Below are 21758 nucleotides of genomic sequence, written 5' to 3' on the forward strand. Positions count from 1 at the left end.
CACTGTAGGGATGTTATTAGCCTGGTGATGAGTGGTGCCTGGTTTTCTTCAAACGTAACGGCTGGCATTCACTCCAAAGAGTTCAATTTTAGTCTCATCAGACCAGAGAATTTAGTTTCTTATGGTCTGAGAGTCAAAGATGCCTTTTAGCTAATTCCAGGTGGGGAGTGGCTTCCATCTGGCCACTCTACCATGTAAGCCTGATTGGTGGATTGCTGCACAGATGATTGTCTTTCTGTAAGGTTCTCCTCTCTCCACAGAAGAATGCTGAAGCTCAGACAAAGTGATCACCGGGTTTTTGATCACCTTCTTGACTAAGGCCCTTCTCTCCTGATCACTCCGCTTAGATGGCTGGCCATCTTGGTTCCAAACATCTTCTACTTATGGATGATGAAGGCCACTGTGCAACCTTCCCCAGACTTGTGCCTCGAAATAATCCTGTCTCTGAGGTCTACAGACAATTCCTTTGTCTTCATGCTTGGTTTGTGCTTTGACATGCACTGTCAACGCTGGGACCTTATATAGACAGGTGTACGCCTTTTCAAATCATGTCCAATCAACTGAATTTACCACAGGTGAACTCCAGTTAAGCTGCTGAAACATCTCAAGAATGATCAGTGGAAACAGAATGGACCTGAGCTCAATTTAGAGCTTTACGCCAAACACTGTGAATACTGATGTACATGTGATTTTTCAGGTTTTTTTATTTTTAATAAATTTGCAAACAATTAAAAAAAATCTTTTTTTTCCCACATTGTCATTATGGGGTATTGTGTGGAGAATTTTGAGGAAATAAATTAATATTATCCATTTGTGAATAAGGCTGTAACAAAAAATGTGGAAAAAGTGCAGCACTATGAATACTTTCCAGATGTACTGTATGTTTGCAATATTTGCTATAATTACACTGTAAAATAATCCCAACAATAATAATAAATAATAAAAAAATAAATCCCAACAATAAAATGTCACAAACACAAATCGATTAAGTTAACTTGATTGTTTTACAAGTTTAAGTGGACCGAACACAAACTATTAAGTTGTCCCAAAAAATTAAATAATTACTCATTTTAAATAAGTAGTTTGAACAAGCAGCAAAAGTCATTGAGTCCCGGCAGGGTCAGTTGGCGTTTCTGTGTGGAGTTTGCATGTTCTCTCCATGTTGGTGTGGTTTCCTCCTGGTGCTCCGGTTTCCCCCACAGTCCAAACACATGCACTATAGGTGAACTGAATAAACTAAATTGGCCGTAGTGTATGTGTGTGAATGACTGTGTATGGGTGTTTCCCAGTACTGGGTTGTGGCTTGAACGGGATCTGCTGTGTAAAACATATGCTGGAACAGTTGTCGGTTCATTCGGCTGTGGCAACCCCTGATGAACAAAGGAACTAAGTTGAAGGAAAATGAATGAATGAATGATTACAGGGCTGTTCAACGCTTCTGATTGGTTGATGAACAGCTAAAGTAGTTCCAGGCAGGTTTTGACCACATTACAGTTCCAAATCACTTTGCTGAACGATTTTGGTTAGCAAAAGAACCAAAGCCATGTTTTTGCCCTGAAATTGTTCTTTATAATGAATGAGAAACATGCTTTCTGAAGTTGCTGTTCTTGAAGCAGTTTCGCTGCAAGAGAATACAGATCTCAGAAATGCAGAGTGAAGTAGTACAACTGCATCTCTAACAACTGCATTACTCTGTATATCAGAGACTGATGCCTCTGTATTGTACATTGCACAAGAGAACTAGAGAGGAGTTGAATTGAATATTGATGCTCTAAAATGACAATGATTTCACCTTACTGCCTTTACATCACCACAAAACCAACTGTGTTTCATATGAAAAATGTTTTTAATTGACCCAGAGGTCGACTGCTGCAGAAATGAATTAATTTATACACAAATTAGCAAGAAACACTTACAGGTAGATATCCACTCTTACAATACAGAATTAAACTAATATAACATGACAGAAAACTTACTTTACAGTCGTTTAAAGAAGTAAAATGAGAAAAAAAGGAAAAGCATTTGTTTAAAATCTTGGTGCTTGAGTTCTGGATGTGTAGCGGACAGACAGGTTTACACGGCGGTTCCTCTCTCCAGGTTCTGCTTGATCTCTGCCGTGTATTTGCCGTAGAAGCGTTCGGCCTTCTTGTTGAACTTGGCGTTCCTCTCGTTGATGTAATCGATGTCCGCGTCGTCGTTGTAGGCTCTGCGACGGCTGTATTTCGCTCGCTTTTCGATCCTAAAACACAAAAACGCATTCATGCAGATTATACACGCATTGCCATCTCTTAAATCAGCTGGGATCTGTAGTAAAAAACAAAAAACATCTGATATGTAAAAAATAAAAAATATGTAAAAACATGATTTCAACCATTCTGCTGAAAGATGTTCAATGCAAGAACTTACCTAGTTAAAAAAATAAATAATAAAAATTATAAAGAAATTAATTAATATTTCTTTTTTTTTTACATAATGTGACAAAAACATTTATTGGTGCACTATTTATTGGTGATTATAATTTTTTACAATTTTACAAAAATTTAACCAATTTATTTAACGGTTTATGAGAATTATTATGCTTTTTTAAACAGTTTTAAAAGGGCATCTATGAAGAAAATCATCTTTTGTAAGCTGTTTGGCCAGAACTGTGTGTAGGTATAGTGTCCACAGTCATATTTGGGTGATATAAAGACAATTATATATATATATATATATATATATATATATATATATATATATATATATATATATATATTAATGCGAGACTTTTATTGCACGATAAAAAAAATATCGCAATCTATTCTCAAAGTTGGGTTGGGAGCTGGGTCTATTCTACACAAGCTATAATGACTTTCACCTTGATATTTTAGTGCGGATGTACAGTATACATGACCGGTGAGCCGTCTGACAAAAAAAGTGCCCTTCTAAATCAAATCAGCAGGATGCCCTTCTGGATCTTTTACACACTTCGAAGACGCTACTGACTATGTTTACATGGACATCTGTAATCTAGTTATTTGCCTTAATAGACAATAATATAATTAAGGCGTTTACGTGAAGTGCTTTCATGTTAGAGTTTCCTGTAATTTTGGGTGACTTTAACTGCAGTTCAGCAGTTTCATATTTGCTCATGAACATTTCATTCATGCCCCCATGATAAACTGGAGTATTAAGACGCAAATAAGGAGTAAGGACTGGTGAGAGTGTTAGGGAATTTAATAACACACGCCAAATGAAAAACAAACTTCCGCATTTCGCAATGTGTGTGTGCGCGTGTGTGTGCGGTCCTTTACCTCGTGTGTGGATCTTGTCGGAAGATATGGTGAAAATTCCTACATGACGGTAATAGTTTGATTGCGGTGTTTACTTCAATAATGCCACTATTATAAGCATACTTCACGTCTTAATTCCATTTCTGTTTAGTTCAGTTATGACTTTAGTCGCATTAAGGTAAAAAAAAAAAAAATCGTTGTTTCGAGCTTAAGTAGGCCTACAGTTCAAAATTCATGTTTAGCTGCATAAACAGTTAGTGAACACAAGTACATCTTATTGAACATCATTTATTTTCATCACCAATTATCAAATTATCATAGTAGATCAGTTTCTCAAGCAATTTCTGATACATTTTGGAAACAGGAGATGTCCCTGGTCATGAGACCACCTGGCTTGAGAAACCCGATCTCAAAGACTAATATTTAGTCATTATTTGGGTAGCACACATATTCTGAATGCCTTCCGTATTAAATGAGCCATTTTAATATAGATTAATTCCAAGATTACAGTGAGATTAATCTAGATTAAAAAAATTATCTATGCCCACCTATAGTTTCTATCCATTCATAACGGCGTTTGTGTAAAACAACACCGTCTTTACAACATATAATGGTCAGCACGTACATTAAACTCTCACCACTTACAATATTAATCTTGGTAAACTCGTCACACAAGCACTGCATATGTGATCTCTACCCATCTTTATCCATTCATTTCTACAAGTTTTGATGCTTCAACAGACAATGTCAGTTTTCAAAGTCCATCAAAGAGTCTCGGACGCCCCCCACACACACAGACGTTTCTTCAAACATCTTCAAAGCGTGTTTGTGCGTCACAATCTGGCAGCCGTAGCCCTGTCTAATGTTTCTCAGAAGCTAAAAGCAGCTCCTCCAAAATAGAAGAATGGCGTCTTGCGCATAAACAAACCCTCGGCGGCGCACACATCCATGTGTGACATGCACGCAACGGCACAAACACATCTGGACTGAGGAACAAACACATACACACTCTCTCTCTTTCTCTCAAACGCTCCAACATCCCATTGATGCAGCAATCTTGATACCGATTGCACATTTTTTGCAAGCAAATTGGACGATTCTGAACATCAATAACCAGGTTCATGTAAATGGATAGCATAACATCAAACATTTTTACTTAATACAGAAATACACACACACACACCTCTTTGACGTGGAAGACAGGCAGAATAAAATGCAGGTGGGTCCTATTGAACTGCAGGAATTCACAAGATATCATTCTTTAGCTGTGCTGATGCTTCATATGCATTATCTGTAAATTAAAGATGGCGCTCTAGGCTAGTTTTAAACAGTAGATGGTGCTTTAGGCTAACTTTAAATAGCAGATGGAGTGCTAGGCTAGTTGTTACCAGCAGATGGCGCTTCTAGGTTAGTTTTTTAAACAGCAGACGGCGCTCTAGGCTAGTTTTAAAGTTTTTAATAGCAGACGGCGCTCTAGGCTAGATTTTAGACAGCAGACGGCGCTCTAGGCTTGTTTATAAAAAGTAGATGGCGCTTTAGGCTAGCAGATAGTGCTTTAGGCTAGATTTTAAACAGCAGATGGTGCTCTAGGCTAGTTTTTAAATAGCATATGGTGCTCCAGGCTAGTTTTAAACAGCAGATGGCACTCTAGGTTAGTTTATAAACAGCAGATGGCGCTTTAGGCTAGCCGATAGTGCTCTAGGCTAGTTTTAAACAGCAAACAGTGCTCTTGGTTAGTTTTTAACAGCACATTGTGCTCTCTAGGCTAGTTATACAGCAGACGACGCTCTAGGCTAGTTTTTAAACAGCAGATGGTACTCTAGGCTAGCAGATGGTGCTCTAGGTTAGTTTTTAAACAGCAGACGGTGTTATAGGCAGTGCTCTAGGCTAGTTTTAAACCACAAATGGTGCTCTAGGCTAGTTTTTAACAGCAGATGGCACTTAAGGCTAGCAGATGGCGCTCTAGGCTAGTTTTAGACAGCAGACGGTGCTCTCTGGGCTAGTTATTATACAGAGGGTGTTCTAGGCTAGTTTTTATACAACAGATGGGGCTAGCTTTTTAACACCAGGTGGCACTCTATGCTAGTTTTTATTACAGCAGACTAACTTTAAAAGCAGATGGCTTGCTAGGCTAGTTGTTATCTGCAGACAACGATCCAGGCTAGATTTTAAACAGCAGACGGAGCTCTAGGCTAATTTTTATACAGCAGACAGAGCTATAGGCTAGTTTTTATACAGCAGTCGGTGCTCTAGGCTGTTTTTACACAGCAGAAGGCGCTATAGGCAAGTTTTTATACAGCAGACGACGCTATAGGCTAGTTTTTATACAGCAGTCGGCGCTCTAGGCTGTTTTTATACAGCAGACGGCGTTATAGGCTAGTTTTTATACAGCAGACGGCGCTATAGGCTAGTTTTTATACAGCAGTCGGCGCTATAGGCTAGTTTTTATACAGCAGTCGGCGCTATAGGCTGTTTTATACAGCGGATGGCGCTATAGGCTAGTTTTTATACAGCAGACGGAGCTATAGGCTAGTTTTTATACAGCAGACAACGCTCTAGGCTGTTTTTATAAAGCAGAAGGCGCTATAGGCTAGTTTTTATACAGCAGACAACGCTCTAGGATGTTTTTATACAGCAGATGGTGCTATAGGCTAGTTTTTATACAGCAGACAACGCTCTAGGCTGTTTTTATAAAGCAGAAGGCGCTATAGGCTAGTTTTTCTACAGCAGACGGCGCTCTAGGCTGTTTTTATACAGCAGACAGCGCTATAGGCTAGTTTTTATACAGCAGACGGCGCTATAGGCTAGTTTTCAAACAGCGGAAGATACTCTAGGCTAGTTTAATCAATGCAGACTTCATTTCTCGAACAATTTATCCCCACATCTCTAATCAGTAGTAATGTAGAAACAGATCTGGTCACCAGCTGCTTCTGAGAAATCAAACCTTCCTAAAGACAAAAAAACTCTTAGATTCTTACTGTTTCTCTACGTCATCCACCATGCGGTTGATGCTGTCCTTAGAGGGAACGTGAGTGCCGTAAATCAGACTGTTGGAGGTGGGGTGGAAATCTTCTCCACTAGGAGCAAAGGACAGATAGACAAACAATCAGCTTTTTAATATACATACACTGTGTAGAGTAGGGCTAAACTATTGTTGCTGATTTAGTTTTTGATCTTGTACATAGGATGGTTTAGGCTTGTCTTAGGTGAATGAATAATAATAAGGAAACAATATGTGCTTGAAAGTCTTAATGAGTTGCAAAAACACACAAATAGTTGCTCGGTCTTAGTCTTGACTTAAAACAATGAATTTAAATGCAATGAGTGTGTGATTTACAAAAACTGAATATGAATGAACTCTCACCACTCTTCTCTCTGTTTCTCATAGTTTTCCATATCAGGCTTAATCTGCTTCGTCAATCTCTGGTACTGTCTCTGCTGGGCCTCAGCATACCCTACACACACAAATAAAACACACGTCCAGCTCTAGAGGAGAGGCTTTTACAGAGAGAACAACAGAAGGAAAATGCTAATAATTGCCAGAACCGATGATAAGCAGGCGTGAAACACAAGCCCTGCATGTTTTCATTTTCACATGTTTTGAGTCACACATGGGAGCCATATTTCCCCTCGCTCTCAGCCAATAGAGAGGCAGCCGATTAATCAGGTCATTTAATAATAATATTCATGATGACTGTTTTATACCTGAGAATCCAGGATCAGGGTTTCTCTTCTTTTTCTTTCTCTCCCATCTCTCTGCATCTTCAGCGCTGATCTCCAGGAGCTTCACGCGGTCGTAATCCTCACCACGCTCTGCACACTCCTGAAACACACACACAAATCACAGGGTCATAATCTTCAGTTTTTTTTACAGACTACATAAATACAATAAATGGATGAGTGATATGGCACTTTCTCCAGCGTTATGGATGTGACATTTGCAGTAAAAACTCAAAACCTGAATTCGCATAGAAAGTATACGTTAACATTATATTGAAACATCTGTTTATATTTTCCAGACCAACTGACCACAGGGTTACGGGACCTGAAAAATATCAATTAACATTTTTAGATTTTTAATGAGGAAAATAAACATGCGTTTCCCAGAGATGGGTTGCGGCTGGAAGGCCATCCGCTACGTAAAACATGTGCTAGATAAGTCGGCGGTTCATTCCGCTGTGAAGACCCCGGATTAATAAAGGGACTACGCTGAAAAGAAAATGAATGAATGAATGAATGAATGAATAAACATGCATTATGGATGTGACAAAAAATATGTTTACAGTACACAACATACTTTGTAGAAATTCAGTTAATTAAACTGCACAACCCAAAAGAAACAATGATAATCAAAAGGATAAGAGTTGGCTCACTATAGAACAAAAATGCTTGGTTTTATTTTATTTAATATTTACACATTTATCAGGAAAAAAAAAAAAAAAGTGTCGTTATGGATGTTACATCTGTCCAATTCATTCAATTATTCATTCATTCATTCATTCATTCATTCATTCATTCATATAGATAGATAGATAGACAGACAGACAGACAGACAGATAAATAGACGCACAGACAGACAGACAGACAGACAGATAGATAGATAGATAGATAGATAGATAGATAGATAGATAGATAGATAGACAGACGCATAGACAGATAGACGCATAGACAGACAGACAGATAGAAAGACAGATAGACGCATAGACAGACAGACAGACAGACAGACAGATAGATGGATAGATATAGAGGGCTTGACAACTCGCCATTTTCACTAGACATAATTTTGTTGTTGGGAAAATATATTTTATATGCATAAATTTGACTTTGACATGCTAAAATACTTTATTTAATTTTGTATTATGTCCACTTGCCTTCTCATTCACTTCACTTTGTGTGTTGTGTATGAGCTTGCTCAATGAGCATGAGCAAATGGGTCATGGTTTCATAGTGTTATATTGCAATTAGTGTTTATTTCACATGTCTTTTCAGAGCTCAAAATTAAAGATTTACCAAATTTATCTCCGACCACACCGAACAATTATTTTTTTAGCCAAAAATTTTAAATGTGCCAAAACAAGCAAAATATAGCTGTATACTATACTTTTTATTTAACAAAACATTTCTTAAAAAAAACTAAGAAAAACAATTGACTTTTTAAAAAAAACAATTACTGTCATGTATCTAAAACTATGCAGTTATCTGTCCTGACTAAAGGTCTCTCGGATCACCAGTTAACTAAACATAAATGGAGAGTTGATCTCTCATTAAAGCAATACTGTAGGAAAAAAAATTAACAATTTTACATTAAATTACATATTAACAAAAATAAAAGCAAATAAAACCGTAAACAAATGTAAGCTCTGTGTGTGTATATGTGTGTGTATATATATATATATATATATATATATATATATATATATATATATATATATATATATATATATATATATATATATATATATATATATATATATATATATATATATATATATATATATATATATATATATATATATATATATATACATTTGTGTGTGTGTGTGTGTATGTATGAATGTATAAATTTGGGGTCTGTTTATTTATTTTTTATTCACCCAAAAATGTATTTTTAACAAACCTTGATGACTTTTTTTTCTGTTTAAGACAAAAGAAGATATTCTGAAGAATGTTGGAACTAGGGGTTGAACAACTTTAGATTTTGAGAAATCGACTTTTATTATCAACATCAAGGTCGACTAGTTGCTGGTGATGTCATCAATAAAACACAAGATGCAATTATTTTGCAACATGTCACAATTTGCGATTGATTAACAGGAAATATATACAAAAGCTGTTTGACAGCTCATAACATATTGCAAAAACACTGCAACATTACAATGACTAAATTAAGTACAAAACAAATGCATTGTCAACACTTTCATTTCATTAATAATGCAACATTAGCACACAGGCTAATTTTACTGCTAAATAAATGCAGTCATCGCTGCACGTACTCCTAAGAATGTAACAACAACATATTTTAGTGCAGAATGCATACGTTATCAGCATATCATCAGGTTATTTCATGACAAAATAACGCACAAAAGACAAAGGCTGCACTATAACATTAAGCCTTATTACACGGTCCTGCTCATACGTATAATTTACCGTTATGATAATGCGCTCGCGAGAAAGAATCTCAAAATCCTGCTCAAGTCGGCTGTGTTTCGCGATAACTGCTCATCATGGTTATCATATGTCTCCTCGAGGCACATCTTCACCGCGTTCACCAGGGATTATATTACACATGCTATAAAGTTTGTCACACCTCCGTGGCTGCGTACGTCACGGTTTTTGTGCACTTCAGGGTTCATTCACAAAATATGTCAGCTGGTCAGCTCAGATACACTCCTCAGAGGACAACAGTCAATCACATTACCTTTCCATCGTTGCGTATATGTGTTTGGCTGTGTCTAACTGCAATCTTTTTGACGATTTAATTCACATGAAACTTTGACGCTGACATAAGAAAAATAACATTTTAAAAATTACTTTATATAATCTGAGGGCAATTTCATTCAGTGAACCGCCTTCGTGTGTAAAGCTGCCATGTAGTTCAGGTCAAACCACATGATCTGCGCAGTGCGACTGGTCGATGTCAATCAAAAAGCATCACGGCAGAGCATTAAAGTAGACTAGTTGATTAGTCAGTGCAACCCCTAGTTGGAACCCGGCAGCCATTGACATATATATATGTAAATAAATATACAGTAGCGCAAATAATATGCACAGTAGTCCAAAAAAATTATACTATGGACGTGAATGAATATTATAAATAATGACAATTTGAGTATCATTATTGAAGATTTAATTGTTTCTACTAACATTTATATTTTGAATAAAAGCTGTACTACTGAACTATCTATTTATCAAAACAAATTCTAGAACTTATAATAATAATAATAATCAGAAATATGTGTTGAGCAGCAAATTAGCATTAGAATGATTTCTGAAGGATCACGTGAGACAAGGAATTTGAATAATAATGCTGAAAATGATCTGATTTGTCTCACAATAATTAAACAAATACTACAAGAGAAAGACAACAGTTATATTTCTCATAATATTACTATTTTGACAATATTTTTCTTCAAATAAACACAGCCTTTGTAAGCAATGGTTTCGTTATTTTGCAATAGCGTTTGGTGGTGTATAAAGGACTGCAGGTTTGAACTCAAAAGTAGTACCTTTTTCTTCTGGTCCACCAAGAGCTCATACTCTAGACGCGCTTTTTTGGCCTCCCAGTTTGACGGCAGCTTCAATCTCTTGTCCTCCTCCACCACCTCCTGATGATTCAGCTTACGGGCCTCATTCTACAAACAGAAAACAATTACATTTATTATAGACACTAATATAGACACTGCAAAGAATTTAGCAAAGAGACAAAATTGAAAACCGAGGCTTGAAAAACTTAAACATAAATAAACAAATTACATTATGTTTTATTTTTGTTTCATTTCTTAAAAGGGACCAATTATTTATGATCCTTTACTAGATAGAATTAAGTCTCTGATGTCCCTAGAGGGTGTATGTGAAGTTTCAGCTCAAAATACCATACAAATAATGTTTTATAACTCTATTTGAAACTATGCCTTTTAGGCTTTGATCCTAATTGGGCCGTTTTGGTGACGGTCGCTTTAAATGTAAAACAGATTCTGCTCTTCAAAAAGGGGTGGGGTTATAAATGCATGTATCAGCATAGTGGCAGATTCAAAAACATCTAATGTCCTCTGCTAATGAGGGAGAGATCAGCACTAGTGTGCAGTTTTTCCGCCTCTGATGACACGTAAAAAGGGAGAATGTCAATCAAAGTGTTTCTGCAGACTGTTTTAATGAAGTGAGAGACAAAACTATTGTACTAACTTGATTTTACAATATTATTATTGTTGTTTATTTTTTATATAATTATTTTTGATAATTACATCTATATATATATATATATATATATATATATATATATATATATATATATATATATATATATATATATATATATATATATATATATATATATATATATATATATATATAAATAAAATTAAAAAGACTCAATTTTTACCATTAGAAGCTGGTTATATTCCCAGACGACTGTGTTTAAACCCCTTATAAAAGTAATTTTTGGCATATTAGGTCCCCTTTAACTAAGGGACATCGCCAACTTTTGTTCTGGCCTGCAGAATACATCATTTCAGCCATTTTAGAAGATTTGTGTAAACACATCATTTCAGTAACATTCACATATATGCGAATTAAGTGTAGAATTAATAATACATAATCATTTCCACTCAGAAATTTGCACAAAGAAACAATAGGGTAAACACATTGACCAGAGTAAATGAAATATATTTTCTATATATTAAAATACAGTACTGAGGTAAAGTAATAAAATGTAAAATAACATTGCATAGTCTTCAACATATAAACTAAAATGAATCCTTTTTAAACTACTTTATGCGCTATTAACATGATTTAAACCCTCTTAAAATGCTCATACAGTCACAGACCCTAAAAACACTTTGCAGATGATAAACTTTCACTTTATAATGGTTCAATTCTGCAGCGTCGCAACAAATCTCATGTGATTTGACCTTTGGTTTCTGGTCAAATCTAATCCAAACTCAAAAATGCATATCTTGCGATGTGATATCGATGCTCAAACAATATATAGTGCAGCCCTAATTGAAAACAACATTATCACTATGTAATTGACTGTGAACAATGTTGTACTTTGATAGTCATGGGCTGCTAATATGATTTCCCTGTTGCCTTGTTTCTAGTACTTTGAATGTAACTAAAGTTCCACAGCGTTCAGTACAGGGGCCTCTTCTTTTTACTTACTAACTAACTATCTATAAATATAAACAATAGTGAATAAAATATCAAAAATGCAAATTTTTATTATTCCACTGATGATACGGTCATATACACAGCTGCATCTACACCCAATCTGGCCCTTTCTCAACTACAGATTGCTTTTAATGTACTTCAACATAACTTATCAGAGTTAAGATGCCGATAAAACAAAACTTATATTATTTTCAAATTCAAAACAACCTAAGCAAAAGCTAGGTTTTATTACTACTATTAAATATGCAGCACATTCTGCATGAAATAATCTACAAACAAAGTTGCAGTTTAAAGAATTGATTTCACTAAATGCTTTTAAAAAGAGGATAAATGATTTAGAAATTGAAACACAGGCTTGTAGATGTTTTGAATAGTTTGTTTGTCAGAGTGTGATTCATGTTAACTGTCAATTGTTTTTTGTTTGTTGTCTGTTAGACCCATGTGTACTGGCTAATCTTGGCCAGGACGCTCTTGTGAAAGAGATTTTTAATCTTAATGTGTCTTTCCTGGTAAATAAATGTTATAATATAATAATAATAATAATAATAATAATAATAATAATAATAATTCGCAAAGAATACTTTTCTGAAACTGTATTATTAAGGAGAAAGTCTGAATGTGCGAATATAAAACCAACTTTACCACAATCACAAGTGGCCACGGCAGGTGAATATGGCTACAAGGTCAAAAAGATTGAGGCAATTTTGTTTTTAAGTCTTGTTTGCATTATTTTTAGATCGAATATTAAAAGTACCATGATAAACAATATAGTGAGCATGTCACAAGTTGTCACTAAATAAATGTGCGAATATAAAACCAACTTAATCTCAATGTCTAAAAGGTGATTTGTTTCCTTTCACCAAAAAAACCCAAGACATGTTAAACTTGTAGGGTTGCACTGGACCGAATCAGCATATGAATTTCGGTGCCTAATTCCAGTGCTGCAACAAGAACGTAAAGCAGGTCGCACACCAGAAGCGCCGCTCGATGACGTGCAGCGTCGCACCACGCAGCGCCGTGCATTTTAGAATTCTAAACATAGGTTTCTATCAGGGTGATATTCACACACTGGCCCACGTCCGCCGTGCCCAGCAACGACTCAGGACACTGTTCATATTTCTGCCATGCCCGAGAGTGCCATATGAATACTTTCATTTTAAATAACATGTGAATGTGCACGCCTGGTATGTGATACTTTCAACTGTCATGTGCGTGCCGTGTATGTATGTATATATATATATATATATATATATATATATATATATATATATATATATATATATATATATATATATGTAAAAAAAAAATGTTTAAATGTAAAATTTTTAATGGTTAACAGTGTGAATGACTTATAGTTATTCTATTAAACAGCAGTTCCTTTAGTTCTCCGCTAGTTACCATTAATAAGGTTAAAATTGGGATAATTTTGACACTTACCACTGTGTTTTTTCAGGTTGGAGCTGGAATTCATATATATGTTGTAAAGTCAGTTCGATGTACAGCGTGCATAGCATTATCAAACTATTCTTGTTGACATCTTGGAGTGAAAACTTAGACTGAACTTAAGGCAAAGGGTGACATGGTCCGATAAACTCACTGCACTGACAGCGTGACTGTCCTTGTCAGTACCACAGAAAGCCATGGTGTGACTGCAGTATAAACTCGCACGTCTTCCTCGAGTCATCATTCTAAGATAGGCTCTAACGCTTTAAGCGAAAGCGGGCGACTCGTCTTTATAGCAACATCTCGCGACACAACCTCTCCATTGCGGCACTTCACGAAATTTGCACACAAGTCATTTGAATCATATTTATTATCATTTGACAGTAACGGAGGAACGCCGCCAAATGTAGTGAAATAAGAGTAATGATTATTCTCTAATAATTTACTTGAGTAAGAGTAAAAGTACACGTATTTAAATGTACTCAAAAAGTACACGTTACCCAATAATTTTACTCAAGTAAATGTAACAAAGTAAATGTAATTCGTTACAACCCATCTCTGCGAGTACGTTTACATGGACACCAATACTGATTTTAATATGATTTAGAAAATATTCTGATCAAGATTCTACCACGTAAACAGTGATTTTTTTATAGGAAACATTTTTAGGCTGGTGACGCACTGACGTTAATGGATCTATGTGATATAACATGTAACTGGGAATCATGAATGTAACATTCAAAAAGCAACTCGTGTAAACACCTGAATCATAATATTGTCTAATTCAGATTAAGGCAAATCATTAGATCACTGATGTCTAGTGATGTAGTCCTTGCTATACGCACGTATACTCAGTATGCCTACTTTTTTCCACGAGCTGTTTGGGTATTACGACTTCTGAGGATCATACTCTCGGTATACTCACTTGTTTTGGTGATTAGACTTACCTAATTTTTGTGCATTGAGTATTTGAGTTTTTCGAAGATCACAACAAATCATCTGAATGATGTCTTGCTGAAACGTTCAAGTAAAATTGTAAAACAGCATGGGCGTCACTTTAGCCCTCCTATATTTCCATTCCGCCCCCCTAACACCTTTGCGATTACCTGTACACTACTAAATGACCGCCTCAGTCCCCTTTAAATTTTATATAAAACAGCGGCAAAATCCTGCTCCTGAACTCAAATGAATCAAGGATACATTGACTTTCGTCGTTTCTTTGCCTACTTTTAAAATTTGGATTGGGTGGATAATAGTACACCACCTATTTTTTTAGGACTACACCACTGCTGATGTCCATGTAAAAGTAGTCACAAGCCCCTAACCCTGAAAAAAAGGTGTTCTCTGATTTTGATCCACAGGTTAGTAGTAAGCTAATGTAATGTTAATAGCATAATGCAAATCTTGCATTCATGCTTACAAACAAATGATCAAAAGAAATATATTAATGCAATTCTAATATATAAAACACGAATTTATGTTTACTTTAAACTTATTAAAATGTTTATATTGTTCAATCATGATGATTTTTTTTTAATTTTATGATAATTTTATGGCTAAAAAGTTTTTCGGTTCAGGCATGGGTACCGTTTTAAAAGTATCGATTTAGCACCGGTATGGAAATACCCCAAACGATACCTGTAAACTAGGCATTACCTTCATAAACAAATCTTCTTTGATAAATTTTGAGTCCATGTATTGAAATGATTTAAGGTCAAATGAATGTATTCACCCTCTTGAAATGAAGCTCTCTGAACTTTCTGAGTCTCTCTTCCCTCTTCTGTGCTGCTGGAGTCTCTGTAACCTCCTCTTCATTACTGGGAGCAACAACCTGTAGGGTAAACATAATAATAAACCACATAAAAGGCTTAGTAAATGTCATGTAAATTAAATCTAAAGAGGAATAAAATGACCGATATTTCACATAACATTTAGTAAACCAACTCACAACACAATTAATCAGACATCTGACTCATTGTCAGCAGTTTAAATACTGAACTCTGTGACAGAATTTCAGAGACTGGCGTTAGCACTGTTAGCAACGATGACAATAAGAACAACGTTCTGAAAACAGACACACTGAGCCGACAATTTTGCCAGCAATCATGAGTATTCAAGATACATAAATATAATACACACATGTAACAAAAATAAAGACACATGCTAGGTTATCACTTAGAATATTTAAAATTTTGTGTTTGTTTACCTCCTCGCTAGACGCCATGTTGCTTTTCTCGTAGAGGACGTGCGTCACGCATATCACTTCGACTGCTCTCTAATCCCCTAATACGTAGTTCCGCTTTCAATGAGTTTCCCACCATATTAGTTAAACACCAAGTAATAAAAAGCATAGAGAGACACGGTTTTAAATAAAACCTTGCTTATTAAAATATAAACTTATTAAAATATGTTTATACGGTTGAATGAAGTTGCAGCGGTTCAAACACTCTGCTCATCTGCTGTGTGCCGTTATAGTGAACTCCTCTGTTCCTCTGGACTGATTATGTCCAATTAAGTTCTCTTTAAGAGGATGTAATTAACTTGAGTTTACAGTTTCAGATTAAAGCAACCTCTAGATCAGAAGCCACTCTAATGAACTGATGTGCTTGTTCTGCAACCCAGATGGAACAAAAAAACAAGCCACCCTCAAACACACAAGACCAAACACCAGTGTTTTATGATATAGCACTTTTTTGGCATATAAGAAAACTAATATATTATAGTAAATCATCACTTTTCCTATTTCTTACATAGGTAGATCTATAATTATACAATCCACTTAGTTTTCTTTAATATAGCTTACATGTAGGCATATTTTAGTGTCACAATCTTTATATATATATATATATATATTTTTTTTTTAGATTTATATTTTATTATATAAAAGTAGATATTATTGTGAGATGGCCAGTTCTAGTTTATCTTCCATATCTATATAAAAGGTAAATTGTTTGTTTTAATTTATAAAAAACTATTGTTCTAACTTGATTTTTTACAATATTATTATTGTTTATTGTTTTATATAATAATTTTTTTGATAATTTTTTTTAAAAGACTACATCGGGTGCCACTCCTGTAAGCTAAGAACAGGAAACCGAGGCTACAATTGGCACAGGCTCACCAAAATTGAACAATAGAAGATTGGAAAAAGGTTGCCTGGTCTGATGAGTATCGATATCTGCTGCGACATTCGGATGGTAGGGTCAGAATTTGGCGTCAACAACATGAAAGCATGGATCTATCCTGCCTTGTATCAACGGTTCAGACTGCTGCTGGTGGTGTAATGGTGTGGGGGATATTTTCTTGGCACACTCTGGGCCCATTAGAACCAACTGAGCATCGTGTCAACGCCACAGCCTACCTGAGTATTGTTGCTGACCATGTCCATCCCTTTAACACCACAGTGTACACATCTTCTGATGGTTAATTTCTTAAACATGACAATGAGTTCACTGTACACAAATGGCCTCCACAGTCACTAGATCTCAATCTAATGGAGCACCTTTGAGATGTGGTGGAACGGGAGATTCGCATCATGGATGTGCAGCTGACAAATCTACAGCAACTGCGTGATGCTATCATGTCAATATGGACCAAAATCTCTGAGGAATATTTCGAGTACCTTGTTGAATTTAGGCCACAAAGGATTAAGGCAGTTCTGAAGGCAAAAGGGGTCCAACCCAGTACTAGTGAGGTGTACCTAATAAAGCGGACGGTGAGTGTATATGATCTAATAATCTAAAAAATAAAAATATATGTATATGCCTTTATGTTAAATCATCAGGGTGTGTGTGTAGCAGTTCCTGCATGTACCAGCAGGGGCTAACTATAGGTTATGCTAAATCTGTTAACTAGCTATTTTTCCCAGATATTAGACATTTCCTTGATTTGATTTCAAGCAAACCAAAGATATGATGTAAAACGAGACAGAAACAAACAAAAACACTGAATGCATTTGCATAAGTTTACATTGTAAACATTTACCGTGCAATAATGTCTGCTGTTTCTCTCACTATTTTTTTAAAGATTGCGTGTGGCCTACAGTGCAGTCGGCTATCTTTGGCTGAGCAGGTTTTCTTAATGTTAGGAGTTCATTCAGCTGGATTTCATCAGCAAACTACATAAACGATTGTGTTGTTTGATTAATGATGCATCCTCCATTTTGATTCCCGACTCAGAGCAGCTCCAGTGTTTTCAGCTGCCTGACATCTGGGCTGAAGTGAGTATAGAAAACACAGCCAATAAAATCATTCCATTTCCCTAATTACTATTTCTTTCATTTCCGCTGCCCATGAGCTGCAAGAAGCCGAACAGGCCAAACCAAACAAAGCTCTGACTGCAGCATTACCAGCTCAGTTACCATGCGCATGTGGAGTGTTGGTGATAGATGCTCGACTTATCAAGCGTCAGACTTTTGATGGTGTCAATTGTACATGATATGTTTATGAAAGTAATGCCTGAAATAGCTGCTGTGGTAGAATTCAGGAAAAGCTGCTCATTCATTTAGGAGTTAAGCCATTCATTCATTGTTTTATCCACTCAACCATCCATTCATCCATCCATATATTGTTCTGTGCATCCATCCATATGTTGTTCTGTACATCCATCCATCCATTGTTCTGTCAGTCCATGCATTCATCCATCCATCCATCCATCCATCAATATATTGTTCTGTCATTCCCTCCCTCCATCCATCCATACATTCATCCATTGTTCTGTCATTCCATCCATTCATATATTGTTCTGTCATTCCAACCATCCAACCATCGATCTATCGATCCATCCATCCATAGATCGTTCTGTCATTCCATCCATCCATATATTGTTCTGTCATTCCATCCATCCAACCATCCATCCATCCATAGATCGTTCTGTCATTCCATCCATCCATATATTGTTCTGTCATTCCAACCATCCAACCATCGATCTATCGATCCATCCATCCATAGATCGTTCTGTCATTCCATCCATCCATATATTGTTCTGTCATTCCATCCATCCATCCATCTATCCATCAATATATTGTTCTGTCATTCCATCCATCCATATAATGTTCTGTCCATCCATCCATATATTGTTTCATGCATCCATCCATCCATATGTTGTTCTGTCCATCCATCCATCCATCCATCCATCCATCCATCAATATATTGTTCTGTCATTCCCTCCATCCATCCATTCATCCATCCATCCATTTATTGTTCTGTGCATCCATCCATCTATATGTTGTTCTGTACATCCATCTATCCGTCAATATATTGTTCTGTCATTCCATCCATCCATCCATCCATCCATCCATCCATCCATCCATCCATCCATCCATCTATCCATATATTGTTCGGTGCATCCATCCATCTATATGTTGTTCTGTAGATCCATCCATCCATCCGTCAATATATTGTTCTGTCATTCCATCCATTCATTGTTCTGTCATTTCATCCATCCATCCATCCATCCATCCATCCATCCATCCATCCATCCATCCATCCATCTATCCATATATTGTTCTGTCATTCCATCCATCCATATAATGTTCTGTTCATCCATCCATCCATCCATCCATCCATCTATCCATATATTGTTCTGTCATTCCATCCATCCATATAATGTTCTGTTCATCCATCCATCCATCCATCCATCCACCCATCTACTTCATTTATATATTCATCTATCCATCCTTTGTACCATCCATGCATCCATCCATCCTTCATCCATCCATTTTTACCATTTATCTTTCATTCACTTAGCTTTTGTTTAGTTTAGTTTTTGTTTAGTTTAGTACCATCCATCCATCTACTTGTTTATCATTTCATCCATCCATCCATTAATCAATTTATATCATTCTTATATCATTTATTTTGCGATTTGTTTAGTTGTACAATCCATTTCCCTGTTTATCATTTCATCCATCCATCCAATGTTCTGTCACTCCATACAGCCATCTATCCATACATGTACTTGTTTTATCTATTTGTCTATCCATCTTTCATACCATAAAATGTATATAAAATATATCTAAAAATCCAAGCATCCTTCTTTTTTATATTCATATATCCTTTATTTAGCTTTTGTTTAGTTGTACCATCCATCCATCTACTTGTTTATCATTTCATCCATCCATCCTTGCAACCATCCATCCATCCTTGCAACCATCCATCCATCCGTATTGTTTTTTTTTTTTTTTGCATACCTCCACATCTCAATTCAAAGTCTTAAGGTCGAGTCTTTTGCACAGTAGGCCTCTGCAGAAACACACACTTCACATCGTGACACACTCCATAGCAGGCTGTGTTGAGTCTGAATCACACGCACATCTCATGCCTGCAGTCTGGTAACTCAAGGCCATGTGGAGCGTCAGGAATCATATGCAACTTTACTGAACAAACATGATTCTCTAAATCGATTTCATGCTTTGGAAGAAAACTGTCATTACTTCCTATCTGCGGGGCACTCATGAGCCCAACAGGTTTATGGATGTTTTCATAATTATCCCTATAAAATAAGTCAGTTTAAAAACACTTTTGTATTTGAACAGTCGGCGTAATGCAAGGGCAGCGCCACCGACCGTCACATGGGATATTTATGGGATGGATATGTGTTGAGGTTAATGTGAGAGACTGTCGTGTCTGTATACTTCAGGAAGAGCCAGAGATGATCTTATCAGGTCACTGATAGCATCAGGCTGTGGTCTTCAATAATTTCCCAATTAAAAGCAATTACAGCACACATGATTGGAGATGCAGAGCAGTGTGGGTAACCACGGCTTTCTGTGTACCAGTGGAACTGTTACAGATCTTCTGGCTTTTACTCTACTATGTTTCCATCAATTCTTTATTGTTTCATTCATTCATTCATCATTTTACCATTCCTTCCGTCCAACCATTCATTTATCCATCCATCTATTCATCTGTCCATCCACCCATTATTTTGCCATTGTATTAATCTATCCATATTCTTGTCATTCCCGCCATCCATTGTTCAGTTGTACCATTTATGCATCTACTTGTTTATAGTTTCATCCATCTATCATCCATCTTTTTATTCTTCTATCCTTGCATCCATCCAACCATTCGTCTGTTTTCAGTCCATCCATACATCACCTTGTTTTGCCCAACCATCGTACCATCCATAGATCTGTTTATTCATCCATCCATTTTTCTGTCATTCCATCCATCCATCAATCCGTCATTCTGTCCATCTATTCATTCATCATTCCATCCATTAATCTTTCCATTCTTCATCATTCCATCCATCCATCTATCTATACATGTTCTTGTTTTATCCATCCATCCATCCAGACATCCAACACATCTATGCATCCATTCCACCTTCCATTGTTTTGTTAGTTCATCCATCCTATCATTAATTTTCTTTTCATTCCAGCCATCCTGTCCATTCATCGTTTTATTGATCCATCCATCTACCCCTCCATCTATCCATCCATCATTCCATCCATTTGTCATTTCATCCATCCATCATTCCATCCACCCTTCAATGTACTTGTTTTATCTATCCATCCATCAGACATCCCATCCATTCATCTATCATTCCATCCATTCGTCATTCCATTTATCCATAATTTAATTTAATTTCATCCATCCATCCATCCATCCATCCATTTATCCTTCCATGTACTTGTTTTATCTATCTATCCATCACACATCCCATCCATCCATCATTCTACCCTCCATTGTTTTGTTGGTTCATCCATCCTATCATTAATTTTCCTTTCATTCCAGCCATCCTGTCTATTCATCATTTTATTGATCCATCCATCCATTCGTCATTCCATCTATCTATCTATCTATCTATCTATCTATCTATCTATCTATCTATCTATCTATCTATCTATCTATCTATCTATCTATCTATCTATCTATCTATCTATCTATCCTTCCATCCATCCATCATTCCATCTATTCATCATTCCATTCTTCATTCCATCTATCCATCATTTCATCCATCCATCCATCCATTTAACCTTTCATGTACTTGTTTTATCTATCTATCTATCTATCTATCTATCTATCTATCTATCTATCTATCTATCTATCTATCTATCTATCTATCTATCTATCTATCTATCTATCTATCTATCCATCCATCCATCCATCCATCCATCCATCCATCCATCCATCCATCCATCCATCCATCCAT

At 36.1% G+C, this 21758-nt stretch overlaps 1 protein-coding gene across 1 annotated transcript; it reads right to left on the bottom strand.

Moving 5' to 3' along the window:
• Positions 1-1827: 1827 nt before the first annotated feature.
• syf2 (SYF2 pre-mRNA-splicing factor) lies at positions 1828-15885 on the bottom strand. The gene is made up of 7 exons (XM_056471532.1): positions 15808-15885; positions 15334-15432; positions 10499-10624; positions 6978-7095; positions 6637-6727; positions 6251-6349; positions 1828-2239 (listed from the first exon to the last, which is right to left on the bottom strand). Exons 1-7 carry the CDS (start codon positions 15823-15825, stop codon positions 2074-2076), a joined length of 717 nt encoding a protein of 238 aa, XP_056327507.1. The 5' UTR covers positions 15826-15885; the 3' UTR covers positions 1828-2073.
• Positions 15886-21758: the final 5873 nt, after the last annotated feature.

This window comes from Danio aesculapii, chromosome 13 (genome assembly GCF_903798145.1).
Source record: "Danio aesculapii chromosome 13, fDanAes4.1, whole genome shotgun sequence".
Classification (NCBI taxonomy): domain Eukaryota; kingdom Metazoa; phylum Chordata; class Actinopteri; order Cypriniformes; family Danionidae; genus Danio; species Danio aesculapii.